The sequence below is a fragment of the Strigops habroptila genome, chromosome 6 (assembly GCF_004027225.2).
Source record: "Strigops habroptila isolate Jane chromosome 6, bStrHab1.2.pri, whole genome shotgun sequence".
NCBI classification, from domain to species: domain Eukaryota; kingdom Metazoa; phylum Chordata; class Aves; order Psittaciformes; family Psittacidae; genus Strigops; species Strigops habroptila.
Window position 1 is genome coordinate 12,037,915 of NC_044282.2, and position 16,883 is coordinate 12,054,797.

At 38.3% G+C, this 16,883-nt stretch overlaps 2 protein-coding genes across 3 annotated transcripts in view; one reads left to right on the forward strand and one right to left on the reverse strand.

The window, feature by feature from the left end:
• The window catches only part of NT5DC1 (5'-nucleotidase domain containing 1), a 126,784-nt gene that overhangs the window by 97,671 nt on the left and 12,230 nt on the right, over positions 1–16,883 (reverse strand). The window lies entirely within an intron of this gene.
• On the forward strand, positions 5,007–12,066 carry COL10A1 (collagen type X alpha 1 chain). The gene is made up of 2 exons (XM_030489744.1): positions 5,007–5,161; positions 9,929–12,066. The coding sequence occupies exons 1-2, from the start codon at positions 5,023–5,025 to the stop codon at positions 11,818–11,820; spliced, it is 2,031 nt and encodes a 676-aa protein (XP_030345604.1). The 5' UTR covers positions 5,007–5,022; the 3' UTR covers positions 11,821–12,066.

The window sequence follows — 16,883 nt, forward strand, 5'->3', positions numbered from 1 at the left end:
ACACTTCACCATTGTGTGATGGAAAGGAAGAGAGAACAGTTTTAAACCATGGAGTTGAGATGATTTAGGAGTTTCCAAAGTGTCATAAAGTACACTGCAAACTAGGAAACCAAATTACTCCTTTAATTTCATGGTAGGCTTTCAAACTCCTCTCAGAAATTACTAAGCACCTTTCTTTGAGAACTTAATACTGGAGACAGGAGAATTTCTTCACCAGAGATGGTGCTACAAGCTACTCTCCCAGGTTCCTTAGGTACCATATTTTAACATAAATAGTAATTATAAACTACAAAAAAAAAAAAAAAAAGGAAAAAAAGGAAAAAAAGGAAAAAACACCAACCAGGATTAAGACTGAAATCAATTATTAAAACTAAGACAAATTCTGAGTTAAAGCCAAGAATTAATACTTTCAAAGAACTCACAGTTATTTGAAACTAAGCACAGGGGTAGTGCTTAGATGGTGCAAAAATCAAGATCACATGCTCAAAGTTAAAACAATAAATCTAAGCACATTCACACTGAAAATCCTCAGCATCAGGGAAATACACAGCCAGTTCCCAACTACTGCAAGGACCTAGCCCAACCTTACTCTGATTTTTGCTTCTCCTCTTTCTTTTTTTTTTTTTTTTTGGAGGGTAAAGGTGGGATGGGGTATGTGACAAGGAGTGGTTGCTTGTTTTATTACAATTTATGCTTAATTAAGATGTTCCACACTTCTTCCTCATAAGCACTTGCTTATTGTGGGACTCATTCAAGTCACTTTGTAAGTAACTTGCGGAATTGTGGAGAAAGTCAGTTCCCATTTCCCAAAAAATTGTGTCACCTCAGTATTACTTACACATGTGTTTTCACTGACTGTGGTAGTATGACACTGAAGCAACAGGGGGGTTTGGAAAGCATGTGCGAGTGCATGCTTTCTAACAACATTCAACAATAAACTGAACATTCAGTCAGCAAATATGATGAAACTGCAGATAGCTGCGAATAACATTCAAAACTCTGTGATTCCAGTACCTACTTCACAGAGTCCAGAGAAACTCTATTTTGAGTCTTCTTATTGCAGTTAAGCACAGGACTTAAGCTATTACGTTGACATAACACCTACCACATCTACCTTAACATGGGAAGAAGCAGCCAATACATAACTAAAAAGTAAGTTCTGGAGTAGTGAAAGGGATCAAATGTTATTTCTGACTATTACAGTAGTGGGACAGGGGGAGCAGCAGGAAGCAGACACCTTCATTTGTAAGCAAAGACAACTTTCTAAATGCGTAACTCTAAATCAAAAATATCTGAATGTTTACACTTTGAAAACAGGTATGCAAATAACCTTTCTTGTTTAACATGCGATGTTACTGTAAATAGATACAAGTATGTCTACTGCATGTATTTTTGCACGTGCGAGTATATACCAAAACCTACGTTTCATATGCATACTTAGAGCTAAATGTGTGTTAGCACTCTGCCAATAGGAAATATCCACAGCAACAGGGAAAATACACAAAAGCAGTGAACATCAATTCTACCTCGATTTCCCACACCCACAAAAAACAAAACCTCAAACCAAAGAAGCAGCAGTAGATAGCACAATAGGGTGGAGCTTATGTTAAACACAGGGACAACAGGTTTGCCTGTATATACCTTTTGACCCCACAATCATCCCTATTTATGCAGGCACACACAGAGATTATTCACCTTCCTGCCCAGAAGGAGGCAAGGCAGGAAGTGAGGCTCCTGGGCAAACATCAGTGTACATTATTAATGCTTTTGTAACCTAAGTGTACCTGCTTTGAGGGTATTTATGAATTAGACTAGAAATTAGCATGAAACTATGCGTGCATAAAACTGTTGCCTGCTGTTCTTCACTTTCTTAACCAAATAATATTATCAAATTAGCAACAACCACACTTCCCACTGAGGGCTGTGTATTGAAATGTTTTAAAATCAAAAGCTATTTTTGGATTTATGTGAACCAAAAAAAGGGGCTGGAGTTGCATTTCTTCAAGGAGGAAATAAACTCTATGCCCATACACTTGCTGCCTCTGTCAAACGTGGATGACAGGATTCTCATTTGAATTTATAGAGACTAATTTTTAAATGAATCACCTTGACAAGTTATACAAACAAGTTGAGGACAAAGCTTCCTTCTTCTAAAGATTAAAAGGAACTGAATGCACATAGGGGGAGTAGAAATGCCAGCTAAGACATGCAAACATTCTCTGAAAACCACTGACCAAATTGGGCATGCATGCTTGATGGAGAAAGCAGGCTTCAGCCTGAAGACACCTGCAGCCGAAAGGGTTTATTTACCAAAATGGAACTTAGCGTTGTTTAGAGGATGGCTAGGAAGGAGAATAGAAGAACTCTTCAACAATACATTAAATAAATTATTGTAGCAGTCAAAGTCACAACATTGAGACAGCCCTCTAATAAGCAAAGGTATTAGCACAAGTGTAAGCAGAATAGACTTGATGGTCCATTGGTCTCTTTCAGCACAGTAACTTGTGTTCTAGGGTATTTGCCATAATACATAAAAGCCAAAAAAGTTGAAGAGTGTGGAACTAAACAAAGACACAAAGCAGGTAAATTTCAGCCCACATTAACCTGTCATTCCACAGGACAGCCACACAGTTCAGGGCCACCAGCTCTGTCTTCTGGTCAGAACTCACAGTAATGCATGCTATTTATTAGTATTCCTATAACATAACATAACATGCTAATACTCTTGCCTAATTACAGTATTTCTACAGTTGGCATTAGGATATGGGTGCATATACGTTCCTCTGCATAGGTATTGCTTGTACCTCACCAAAATGCTTCCAAGACAGCTTCCACAACTGGCATAAATTAACTAGAAAAATAAATACCTGCTCACTTTATCAGGACAGTAACTTGTAGCACATGCTCATCTTTCTTTAGTAACAACACACATCATTCATCTTTGTTTTCCAGTAATCTTTGGTGCAAGGGAAACAAAGAATTTCAAATACATCAAAAAATCTAATTCTTACAAGACTGAATACCATATAACAATGTCAGAGAAGTCTGCAACTGGCAAAGGAGTTTTAATGCAAAGATACTTTATATGTAGGTATTTCTGCTGTGAATTTTAGATAAAAGCAAAGTTATATTTAGTTCTACAGTTTCATCATAAAAAAGAAAGATTTGTTTCTTCTCTCTTATTTTGCCCTTTGATCTTAAAAGATGTTTCAGAGTCCCAAACAATTCAAAGACTGAAAGTTACTGCCTATTTAGTCCTGAACATTAATCAAAGTGATGCTGAAACACTCTAAGATTCCATTATTTACTCAAAAAAGAAGTCACAATGTGTTGATACAGTCTATTAAGCAAGACTGCTTTAAGAAACTTTCTTAATGGCTAAAACCAGTTTATAATGTGAATTAAAAAGAAAAAAAAAGAAAAAAAAGAGCTAAACTGTGATCAAGTTTGATCCACCAACACTAAAATGGCAGTAGTTTAAACTGAAACTGTTTAATAGGAAAAGTACAGCAACAACTGCATTTGATTGAACAAACCTCCAGAAAATCTCAAAAAAGCTCCTTCAGCCCCAAACATCAGCTTATAGAACTACAACTAGACACAATGAAGTTCTCATCGTGTAAGGTAAGCTTGCATTTCAAGAATTCATAATACGGAAACATTACCTGCAGAATACATCATATATGTAGTACTGTTCCTCCAGCATCAAAACAGAAGTCTAGGAATATACTGTGAAGATTAAAATCTCCTAAAATAATAACTGCTTAAAAGTAATCTTCAGGTTCTCACACAGCTCCCTTATTAACATCTGAGTTGATTTTAAGTTCTCCACTCATATCCCAATGAACTTTAGTGAGGTTAGTCCTGAAAGTAACAGCTCACCAACGTTCAAAAGGTACACTTCTTTCCTTAAAACATTTACAGAGAAATCCAAATGAAGCACTTAGAATTACCAACCTTACTTACAAGTTCATGATTTTTTCCAATGTTACCTTTCTCAGTTCTAGAAACAGAGGGACTGTAGAATTTTAGAAAATACAAGCTATGAGCAATACAATTTCAACAATAAGAAATCCAAGGGAAGAAGGAAAAAACAACAAAAAAAAGGTAACAGGATCTAGGATGACTGCCCAAAATAGCTTCCCCCACCCCTAAAAAACACATATGTACACAGATAATTACTGCTTACTGATTTTTGGGGAGGAGCTTATGCCCAGCAGTCACCCAACTAAGGGAAAAATTGTATAAAAGCTCAAGGGTGACACTCGAAGTCATCAACTTCTGCTCACTCACCAGTGGCAGAAGAACTCCTCAATAGAGGATTCACAGCTCTACCACACTGCATTGGAGCTCCTCAACATTTTGGTATGTTACGATTTCATTTCATTCTATTTGGTTTTGAACATGTATCTGCAGGATACATGTTTTCCACCTAGGGAAGGAAGGGGGTTGATATTTAAGGGCCAGTGTCAGCATCCTACTGCTGCTGGGGCTACTTGAAAGGCTGCAGATAAAAGCCAGGTTTAAAGCAAGGCGATGTGAGAATTTTGCCACTGATGCTGAAAGTGCAAGGACTTCGTGCTTCATTTGCTATAGCATTAGACAGAGGCGATAAGGTCATGGTAGAAGGTCTTTGTATTTCCACTGAAAAACTTTTCTTTATTTCAGTCATTTTGATATATGCAACTCCTGAACTTACTTTTGGAGCCCTGAGTAACTAGAAAAATAATCACAGTGATTTTTAATAGGCTGTCATCTATTTAAAATGATTCTTTTCCTAAGAGCAAGACTATCGCCTCTAAGCTATCTATACAAGAGTTCTATCATTCAGACTGATAGCAATACTGTTTTTCTTAGAGGATTTTTCACAACCAGTGAAAGCAGGAGGAAGTAAGCACAAATTAACATTACTTTTAACACCAGTACTTTAAGAAAACTTATTTATTCATGCACAACAGAACTGAACAGCTTTTCCTTATAACAACCTTTTTCTCCCCTTTCTAACAGAACGGAGTTGGAAACATGTACCTACAAATATCCCTACTGCTGCTGTTTTGTCTGAATGTTGTCCATGGTAGTGATGGATATTTTTCTGAGCGATACCAGAAACAATCCAGCGTCAAGGGGCCACATTTTCTACCATTCAATGTAAAAAGTCAAGGTAAGTTTACTGTTTTTTTGATAATAAACTAACAAAATTACTTCTAGTGGGTCAATGCACTAAAAGCAAAAAGCTGATTGTTTAAACAATCAGTTGAACAAAAGCTCATTGTTTAGACTCTTCATATTCAACTTTCGCTAATAGTTTAGGTTTATTAAAATAATTTCATCACTGCAAAAGGAACTGGCAGTTGCTCTGGCAGTTGCCTCCTATTGACAAAGATGCACACTTGTCAGGTTTTTTGGGGTTTTGTTTTGTGTTGTTTTTTTACACAATAGTCACTAAAGGCATATAGAGCAGAAGCAAAAATCACAGCTACAGATCTTATCTTCAGTAGCGGGAATAATACAACACGGTTGTGTACATAATTATGTACAACAATCATCAAACTTCTTGATTCAACACTGAGGTTTCTAACAATAGACCTGTCATCCACAGTATTCAGAAAGAACTTTGACATATTCTGTCATGTCATCTCTACTCAAAACAGACCTTCGGTGTGAATGCAAATATATATCCAATACACATGGCCAAATGAAGACCTGTTTAAAGTCTAGAAAGGCAAAATAAATTGATATACAGTCATAAAAATGTAACATAAACCTCTACATAGATTTTTCATGAGTGATTTAAGCTTATACTTTAATTATCAGACTAATCTCATAGTAACATAACAATTTCAGCTTTATTATAAAAAGTTCTCTTCATTTCATGAACCAGTCATATGGCAGATTGGATAGGCAATATATAATTGCAATGCATTGTGACATCTTATTTCTGGGTATCTTCTGTGACCTTATAAGTTAAATGGGTCGCTATACTTAGTGTTTGAAACTGAGTTCTGTTTAATTTTTCAATGCTTAGGCCAAAATATTTTTTTTAAACTTGAAATCAAAACTTCTGACTTAGGTACCGGTTTTATTTCATGAATTGCCTCCCAAAGTATGATCAGGAGCCTCAATTCAAAATTATCATAACTGAAATTAAGAGACCTGAATCTTCCTTGTAAACATTCCACTCTTCCAACCAAGAACAACATTTTCTTTCAGGCACCAACAAGTTATTCAGAATAGCTTTCACTTTTGCTGCATCCCATCTACTTTTAGTTGTAATAAACATACTTGGGGCAGAAATGAGAAAACTGAATGAGGGACTTGGAAAACAGCATTTGCAAATAAGCTTCTTTTCACCAGAAAAAGGGCATTTTAGGCTGTGTCTGCATTAGAAAATAGGGTAGCACAACAGAAGCAGATCTGGAGAGCAGAATAGTTGCTACTCAGGACATTGCATCCACGCTACCTTCATTCAGGAGTTTTTTATTCAGAACAACTCTAGTCTGATCCTAAGGACTAGATGCTCATGAGCAGCACACATTGCATCCAAAGACGCAGCCCTGGTCTCACCCCAAACAGCTCCAGCACACATGATCTAAGAACACTCTGCTGTAAGAACTAAATGAAAGCAATGAGGCTGCAAAACTTAAGCCCAAAATGTTCTTCTGGGCTGTACCAAAATACTGTCACAGTTTCATCCATTGCCTTCAGCATAAGGACTCTTAGATCAAGTATAGGCACACGTACATAAACAGCTACTCTAAGGATTTTCTATCTGGAATTCCCACTGACTTAAAGTTGCATTTCCTCTCCTCTCGTTAACTTTTCATGGTGTTTTTCCATGACTTTATTCAGAGTAATTTACATATTGATATTATTTTTAACTGAGAAGTATTATATCTGCATGTGAAAAGCACAGACCACAAAAGCAGGAACAGCCTACAGTTTCACTGATGTGGGAGACCAGTCATTCAAAATTGCTTGACAAATTTCATTTGGGGAACAAGCATTAAAATGGAGGATTGGAAAACCACTGCTATTCTCCAGTCTCAAAACCAAATTACTGATCTGGAAAATCCTATTGAGGGTTTTTAGAACAGTTTAAAGAGGGCAGACTGTTAAGAGATCACAATTTCAAGCCTGAGATGATCACAGAAGAATAAAATAGGCGACAACAGAACCAAAATCATCTAACTGTGGTCTAGTGAGTTCTTCAAGCTTTTCATCACAGCTTACTTTTCTTACCTGGACACCAAACATTGGCTTCTAGAGATTTAGTTACCATTAAATTCTCTTTTTGCTTTGTACAGCTTTGTCAAAAAGCAGCCTGGAACTAAAATTTCAGTCTAGGCCCAAACTCGAGACTCAGGACAACGTGTAATAGATCATACAATCTCTGTTGGCAATCAAAACCTATTAAAGCCTCATTTAATTTGGTGAAATCGTTTTAACAGTTGAAAAAAAAAAAATCTTGTTCTTGATAGCTATCCAGTTAGAATAAACTTTCCTTTTCTGAATGCATTTACTGTTATAAATTTTTTTTATTTTTTTTTTTTTTTTTAACTACCAGGATATAATTTTTAAACCAATAGCTCCTTGGCTTGAAATCTCTGAAAAGTCCTAGTTGAGAATAATCATTGAATTAAATCTGACTGTTCAACAATGCTTAAAGAAGCCATTATTGCAGGCTATGTTAAAGTCTTCACACTTAACTCAATACACAAATAAGGTCTGACTGCGCCCAGAGAACACAAACCAATTTTGCATCAAGATGCGTGCCAAGAAATACAGAAAACTTCAGTTTTCCTGGTAAAAATCCTACTTCATTAATGCATTCAGCTGTCCTTTGTCAGACAACTTACCATTGCCTCTAGACAGCATGCTTACAAGACATTTTAAAGTAGCACAGCTTTGAAACAATATAGCTCCTCAAGAAAATCTCCACAACATGAATACTGACAAAGCTCATAGCATCTTATGCAAAAAAGGCAGCACCCACCTCTTTGTGAAGCTAGGACTGATATAAAGTTGCATCTGAAACATGGTAAAAAGCAAGAAAGGGAACCACTCTCAAACTAAATTCTGAAGCAATTTGCCACCAGAAGGTACCCACATAAATGCTTTGTTCTGGATCCAATGCAGTTGATGTAAACCCATATTTGTATTTTTCCCCTAATGCTTTACAACTGAAACAACATTAGCTCAGGAATCTGTTTAGGTATTTGTATTGAAGCTTTGATCTAACCTGCCTGTGTTCTCTGATGCGAACAGATAGTTTTTTAAGTTCTATCCATAGACAGAAGTTATGAAAAAAATTCTGAGTCCTCCAGTTGACCAAGCTGTTTTCTATGATGGCAGCTCTCTTATCTGTGGTGAAGAGAAAACTTGTAATGTCTAAAAAACACTTATATGCCACTTCTGCTGCAGGGTATGTGTTAATTCTGACAGGCTTCAGCCATTTCCAAATTACTTTTTTGTATGATGTAGTTTTAAAATTTGCCATATCTTAAGTCACCTCCTATATAACAAGGAAACCAACTTGCCACTGCACCCTCCTGAACCTGGGAGTTCAGTACTAAAGAAATCGAACAATGTTAGTAAGATACCAAAGACTGCATCAGACTTGTCACTGGTATTCACAGATTCTACAATCTCCTTTGCAGCTGAGGAGGAGGTGTGTTTGCATTTTCAGTTTGTCAATAAATCACTTTTGCTTTCTTTCTATGTGTAAGATTTTAACAACTACTTTCTTTTTCATTGCCTTAAGGAGAATCAGATAGGAAAAGTGTGAAAATAAGGTGATATGCATTTGTGGGTTTTTTATGCATCAGCAAAAAAGAAAATGTGCTCTCTATACTTGGTAGCTAAGAACAATTTCCCTGGCAATATAGGAAGGCGGCAAACTTGCAGATCCAATATCAAGCCACAATCAAATCTATTTCATATACACATCTCCATTACTTTTTAAAATACAATATGTATAAGAACAATTTTCTTCCTCCTTCATCTCATTTTTAGTTCATTAAGACTAGCCGCAGATTGGAAAAGCAATTTATTATCTAAGAGACAGAATAGTCATAAACTTTCACATATATACACACACACACGCTCCTTTCTTTTTGTAAGAAAGAGACTAAAATGCAAATTTTAGCTGATCCAATTGTTGCTCAATTGATGTTTATTTAGAAAAAATTGATAAATAGAACATGTTGCCATTATAAAAGACAGAATCCTCTTCCTGTATCCCTCAGTTTTTAATTTTAAAATTACTTCTTAAATTAATATTCATCATAGGCATGGTATTTCATTCTAAAATGTTGCCAATTCCTGCAAACTACTGAAGTAGCCTCACAATATCCATGTTAATCTTTCCTGTAATGTCCCACAAATAAGCATCCTAATTCCAACATGAGGCTGCAAGCTCCCCCAAAATGCACAGAAAACTAAGCAGTGAGCTTGTTTGTTTATTCTTTTGTGACATTTGGCGAAGTGGCTCCACCTGCTGTTTTGATACCTAAGAAAATTAAGTATTATTAACAGAACAAAACAATGCCAGAATTCTGACTGCAGTAAGATAAATTATCAGTTGTGACCTTGCCACGGTGTGAAATTTTTATGACAAAAATCTTTAAGACAGTATTTAAAAATACAAGATTCGTATGTTTACCATAAAAAATCAGCCACGGCCCACATTTGGAAGGGGGGGTGGGGAATGACGACGACAAAAACCTCACTACTTGAACATAACATGAAAGCAGCTAAACCTGCACAGGAAGCTTTCTGTAACGTCAGGTTCTCAGTGACTGAACACAGTATCAGAAACTTGACTTCTAGGAGGTTTAAGTTATCACTTCACACGTTTCTCCACCACGCTACAGGTCTGCCCTGTATCAGTATAGCTGCCCTGGCTGACCCGGTTTCCTCTTTCTCACAGGTGTGCAGGTAAGGGGTGAACAAGGACCCCCTGGCCCCCCAGGCCCGATTGGACCAAGAGGACAACCAGGTCCCGCAGGAAAGCCAGGGTTTGGAAGTCCTGGTCCCCAAGGGCCCCCTGGTCCCCCAGGACCACCTGGATTCTCTGCGGTTGGGAAGCCTGGTGTGCCGGGTCTACCAGGAAAGCCAGGAGAAAGAGGACTAAATGGTGAGAAAGGAGAAGCTGGACCTGTTGGGCTCCCAGGACCAAGAGGGCCACAGGGACCCCCTGGCACTCCCGGCCCCGCGGGACTGTCTGTGCCTGGCAAGCCAGGCCCACAAGGACCTCCAGGAGCTCAAGGGCCAAGGGGCGCCCCCGGTGAGAAGGGAGAGCCAGGTATCCCCGGTATAAACGGACAAAAGGGAGAGAATGGATTTGGCATTCCAGGCCGCCCAGGTAACAGGGGTCTTCCAGGCCCGCAGGGCCCCCGGGGCCTCCCTGGTCCCGCTGGGGTAGGGAAGCCTGGTGAAAATGGTCTTCCAGGTCAGCCAGGTATGAAAGGTGACAGAGGCTTACCAGGTGCACCCGGAGCAGCTGGAGCCCCAGGTCCCCAGGGGCCTCCAGGAGAACCCGGGGAAGTTCGCATTGGCAAGCCTGGGCCAATGGGACCACCAGGAGCAGCTGGCATCCCCGGAGCCAAGGGACACCCCGGACCCGCAGGCTTGCCTGGATCCCCAGGCCTTCCAGGATTTGGAAAGCCAGGACTGCCAGGGATGAAGGGACACAGAGGGCCTGAGGGTCCTCCTGGCCTTCTGGGACCTAAAGGAGAGCAAGGCCCAGCCGGTGTGCCAGGAGAACCAGGGCCTGTCGGGCCACCAGGGAACATGGGCCCTCAGGGACTCAAAGGCTTACCTGGTGAGAACGGCCTGCCTGGGCCCAAAGGTGACATGGGTCCTGCAGGCGCCCCAGGGTTCCCAGGGGCAAAGGGCGAACGGGGTTTACCAGGATTAGAGGGAAAACCAGGATACCCAGGTGAGCAGGGTCTTGCTGGTCCTAAGGGACACCCAGGTTTCCCAGGTCCGAAAGGCGACACCGGCCATGCTGGGCTACCTGGCTTGCCTGGTCCGATGGGTCCGCAAGGAGTTAAGGGAGTGCCAGGGATGAATGGCGAGCCAGGCCCCAGGGGCCCTTCAGGAATACCTGGGACCAGAGGCCCCATAGGCCCCCCTGGCCTGCCAGGAGCCCCTGGAGCGAAAGGCGAGCCAGGAGCACCAGGACTGCCAGGCCCGGCAGGTATATCTACAAAAGGTTTAAGCGGACCTATGGGACCACCTGGGCCCCCCGGGCCTAAAGGCAACACTGGAGAGCCTGGCTTGCCAGGCCCCCCAGGTCCTCCTGGTCCTCCTGGCCAAGCCGTAATCCCACAGATGCCTGAAAGCTATGTTAAAGCAGGAGAGTCTCGGGAGCTATCAGGAATGTCCTTCATGAAAGGAGTAAACCAAGCTCTTACAGGGATGCCAGTGTCTGCTTTCAGTGTCATCCTCTCGAAAGCCTACCCTGGGGCAACAGTCCCCATCAAATTTGATAAAATCTTGTACAATAGGCAGCAACACTATGACCCCAGGACAGGAATCTTCACCTGCAGGATTCCTGGACTGTACTATTTCTCCTACCACGTACATGCAAAAGGAACAAATGTTTGGGTTGCACTCTACAAAAATGGTTCCCCACTCATGTACACCTATGACGAGTACAAGAAAGGATACCTTGACCAGGCTTCTGGCAGTGCTGTCATCGATCTCATGGAGAACGATCAAGTATGGCTCCAACTGCCCAATTCAGAATCTAATGGTCTCTATTCCTCTGACTATGTTCACTCTTCTTTCTCAGGTTTCCTATTTGCTCATATCTAACAACATCCCACTTACACTGCCCTGACACTCTCTCCTTCAGACCCTTTTAACTGTGCGCTGATCTGATTTGTCAAGCAACTTCAATTTAGCAACAGAAATGGAGGAGGGAATGAGAAGGTGGAAGAGAGTGGTTCAAACCTAATAGAATATTATTGTATGTTTTTAGAGAATTGTCGTAAGAAATTTGTTTCAAAATGATCAATTGTCTGACTGAATGCAACATTAAAATTTTATGAATTAATATAATGCACCAGCTTCTCTTGGTTTTGTCTGTTGGTTTTTTTTTTCTCTAATATGGAAAAGTTAAACCAAAATTTCTATCACTTCTCATAACACATAAAGTAGCCATTCCAGGACTCTAGATCATACTTCTCTATACCTGAATTAAATGAAGGTATTATTCAAAGTAAACAATCTCAGATACACCACGGTCATCACAACAGCTCAGTAATATACTTCAGGAACATCCTGCTACCTGTCAGCTTCATCTTTAAGCTATCAAACAGGAGTCAAGAAAACAACTCTAACACAGCACATACTGTGTCACAGTTTTAATTTAGTTCTACTTTTCTTACTAATGAATAACTACCTCGGAAAAATGTAGATTTACAAATTATTACCACTTACTGAAGATCTAAGACTTTCACAATATGAAAAAGCAACCAGATTTGGAGCCTAGAAATCCACTCAGCTTTGGTTGACACACATTTTGTAATCTGCAGCAACAAACTAGTTCAAAATATTTTAAAGCTCCTAACATTCTGCAAAACTACAACATTCAGGGTACTGTAAAAAAACTGTCATCAAATCCAGACATTAAGAACATATCTTCACAAGCCTGCAGACACTCACAAAATCAGAACAGCTTTGCCACCCCAGAATTGGAGACAATTTTTGCACTGCTTTTCCCTGAACAGTTCATTCATCTAAAACACAATCGTCTGGGGAATATATTTTACTTAGATGATAAATTTATCAGATGATGACAGTAATTAGTCAGTAGACATAATCATATTTACCATACATAAACACTCCCATGTCTTACAAACATTAGACATTATAGTAATCTGTTATGGAACTATGAAAAGTTTATGGTATGAAGTAAACTAGCTTAGTAAAATTAGTGCTTATAAATTATGAAACCATAATAGTCTGATCACACATTTCTTCCAATGACAGTTGCCATTCATGTGCTTTGAAAGTATATCTATCAAAACTTTACAAACCTTTAAACTATTAAGACTGATTTTTTAAAAAACAGAAGTTTATAATCACTTTCACTAAAAGTAGGTAGGCCTACGTTTATGAGTTTTGTCATATTATCACTTCTTCAAAAAAACAAAACCTAAGGCTTGTTATGTTCTGTATATTTGAAATCAGCAATTTCCTAAGTACTTGATAACACACTGGGATTAATCAAAAAAACAAGGACACCTTTAAATTGATCCATCATTAGCAAAACTACATAACGTTTTGGAAACTGTAAAGAACTACCAGGAAAGTAACTTCGCAGAACTGTTATTTCTCCCCTTATTAAGTGCTGTTGGATAAGGAAGCCTGTGGTTTAGGCTATACTTCAGTAAAATAACAAATGCTTAAGTAGAGAATGCTTAATTTAGCAGCCAAGTAAACCTAGCAGACAAGCAAATTGATACTACTATTATAAACTCTGCACACAAATGGTTGCATTGAAATAATACAGTGGGCAGTACCACAGTTTACAAGTAGCAATCCTGCGATACTTTACTTTCAAGCCAAAATAAAACTCAGGACACTTGAGTCAGAATTGTACCCACTTCTCTACCTTCCTGGTTTAGGCCAAATATTAATTACAGATCTCCTAAGAATTTTCTCATTTTTGCACTAAAAAAGGTTTTCCTGTGCATTCATTTGCATTAGTTGAACAGCACTTTCCAGTATTTAAACATAGCACATGCTGCTATGTACATACACTTTAAATCAGGTTTTGTCCTTTAATGCTTGTGTTCCTTGAATGAGCACATAGGACTTCAAATAAATCTACAGGTTAGTATCTCATGCTTGTCTTTTTGAAAGCTTTTCATAATTATTGAGACGTTAAGTCATTACAAAAGCAACTCTTAACACTGAAAAGCTAGAGATTACACACAAAATTGTGGCACAAGCACAATTTACACCTTGATTTTAGCTTTGGATTCTCAACTTAGAGGGGACCTTGAGAAAGTCTGTAAGATTTTTAAGTCTGGTTTTTAATGTTTTCTCCACACAAAGATCAGCAACCTACTTAAAGCTAAAGCTCTCCCAGAAACCACATCTCTTCTATATCACGGGCATTAAAGAAAATCCGATATGAGATTAAAATGAAAACATAACAGCCTGTAATAGTACAAACCTCACTTCCAAAGAACTACTAAAATTTTTGAAGCTTTAAGCGGTCAAACACATGAAGCAGTCAATGCCTTCTGTATTTAGTTGCAAAGCCCAGTAGGGAAGTGTAACACATGTATGTGAAACTATCTTTGTTGCAGTTTTCACAATTAAGACAAATAAAGATTTCTTATTACTGGACTACCTAACATTAGGAATTTCTAATGCTTTGCAGAATTTATGGAAGATTGGTTATTTTTTTGGCCACAAAAGCATCTTTTCTTCTTGTTTGTTGTATTTGAAGTTGTATATAAAAGATATAACACACATCACAGACATCTATCTTCATCACATTCATTATCTTCTGCCAAGACAAAAGGGTAATGCCATAAAGTTGTGATCAAAACCCTCCATGTTTAGGTGTATGTGCATACATTTTTGGGTACAAGACGGAGTAGTTTAGAAAGATCGAAAGTTTTTCTTCCCCAAAGTAACACTTCCTATGTATCACATGCCACTTGAGAACACTGATCAATCACATAAACCTTGTTTTTTTAATAACTTGCATTTTGTCTTTGGTTTTTATTTTTTTTTCCCCATCTATCACTTTCCTTCTCCGATCATTTTCCTTTTTGTAAAAGATGGTCAGTGACAAATCTCTCGTACATATCCTGAGAAAACGTCCCATCAAGTCTTTTTATGGACCATTTATGAAGTCCTCTGCCATGTTAGCCATGATCTATTTACTTTCAAAATGAAACAATCTCCTTAACTGACTGAAAAAATTACAAATATATAATTTTCACTAGGTAACCAAAGATGCTATAGTTTTGAGAAGCGTCAGGGAAATTATATGCAAAGACAATGCAAGAGACTGGAAACAGCCTTTAAGTGAAGAGTTTTTACAAAATTATGCTTTAGGAAGTTATATTAAGCAAGTTCCTCCTACAAAAACTATTTATTTTTCTGTCAAAACCCCACCAGGTCTGAAATGTTTCATATGCAAATAGTTACACAGTACTTCAAGCCCTCATTACTTCTCTGAAGATCAAACTTTATTTCCATAACATGTTGTGGACCTCTGTCCACATATTCATATAGTTTAAAATACAGTGCCACAATGTTTCCTTTAAAATTGCATAATATTCCAGTAATGAGTTAATGATTTACAAAAAGGATTCTCAAGTAATCTAATTCTCAACTTGGATAACTGCAAAGGGCATTCTTGCAGGTATTATTAGATAAGAAATTACCATTTTGCAAATATGAATATCTGTGTTTATCGCAATCATGCTTTCCTGATAGTATTTTTTAACAGATTCTCTTTGTTTTTTGGTTGTTATTCTTCACAAAGAAAGGTTTGAATAACACAAGACTTTTGGAACTCTTATTACTTTCCCTCTGCGAGCCTCATTTCTTCACTTCTTTACAAGTAGAAGAGTGGGTTAATACCCTTCATTAAGCTGAGTCAGAACAACCATTCGTGTCTGAGAGAGTCATCCAAAAAAAATATCATAGGGCAATTATCTAAGGCGATTACCATAACTAAGACAATGAAAAGCAAAATCCACCAGACACCTGATTATGATCAAAAAAATCATGTGAAAAAGCGAAAGGACATAGAGAAACAAGGGCATACTGACAATAAACCAAAGTGAACTGCAAACACTTCATGGATTTAAAAAAATAAAAGGGTCAGTCGTTCTGCTCCATCACTGACAATGGCACTGCTAAGATGGCATTTCAACTTGGGAACTTTGTGTTTCTTTAACCAACCACTTAAGTTTGCTTTTGAAATTTTATCTTCACTAACTTAATAAGCACTGCTTTCCTCTGAAGGGTTAAGCCCTCTATAAGGTATTGGGGGCATGGAGTTTAGTCAAGTGGCTGTGGTTTTCAGGCCATGCTCTGGGCTAAGAAAGGTGGTTGGGCTGAAGCCAAGTTTAGGAGTTTCCACAGGAAGTTATGTTAAGCTTGTAACTGGAAAAAAAAAAAAGATCTCTTTGGCATAAACCTGTGACAGAAGATTAGTATCACTATTCTCATTTCACAGAGGGCCCTGAAGGAAAAAGAGATGTACAATTGGAATATCGGAGGTAATTGATGCAGGAAGAAATTACTTCTGGTTCTTCTGACCCCCTGTTGAGTACTTCATCTACTGGACCATGTTATTCAAAGGAAAATTAGATCACTGTGAAGCCTTTCAAAGTGGTGCATGACAGAGCATAGACCTTAACATATATTAAAATATTTAAGTAGTATATACAGTCAGCATTGTTTCACGTCTGATTTTACAGGGCTTTATCAAAAGTAACTCATGCCTATGTTCTCTTACATTTTCACTGTTGTGAAATACGCACTGCTGTGTATGTGTCCCATGACTTTTTTAACAGTGAATGAGGTATATTAAATTAGGTACAAATTCTTACAGGAGCTAAAAAGGATTAAGTCATATCACACATTTCATATGCAGATTCCATGCTTACATATACAAATAGGTATATGCATAAATGTACAAATGTACACACAAGCAGACACGCATATATAAATAAAACTGAGCAATTATTTATGAGTTCAAAAGTCAGACTTCGACTTTTGTTTGATCTGAAATTCCAAAGAACACTTTTAAAAATTATTTTTTTGCCAAATGCTGCATGATCCACACCTTCTAAAACAAAAAGCTTTCACAGTTTGAAAAAAACAAAAATGCTAAAAAA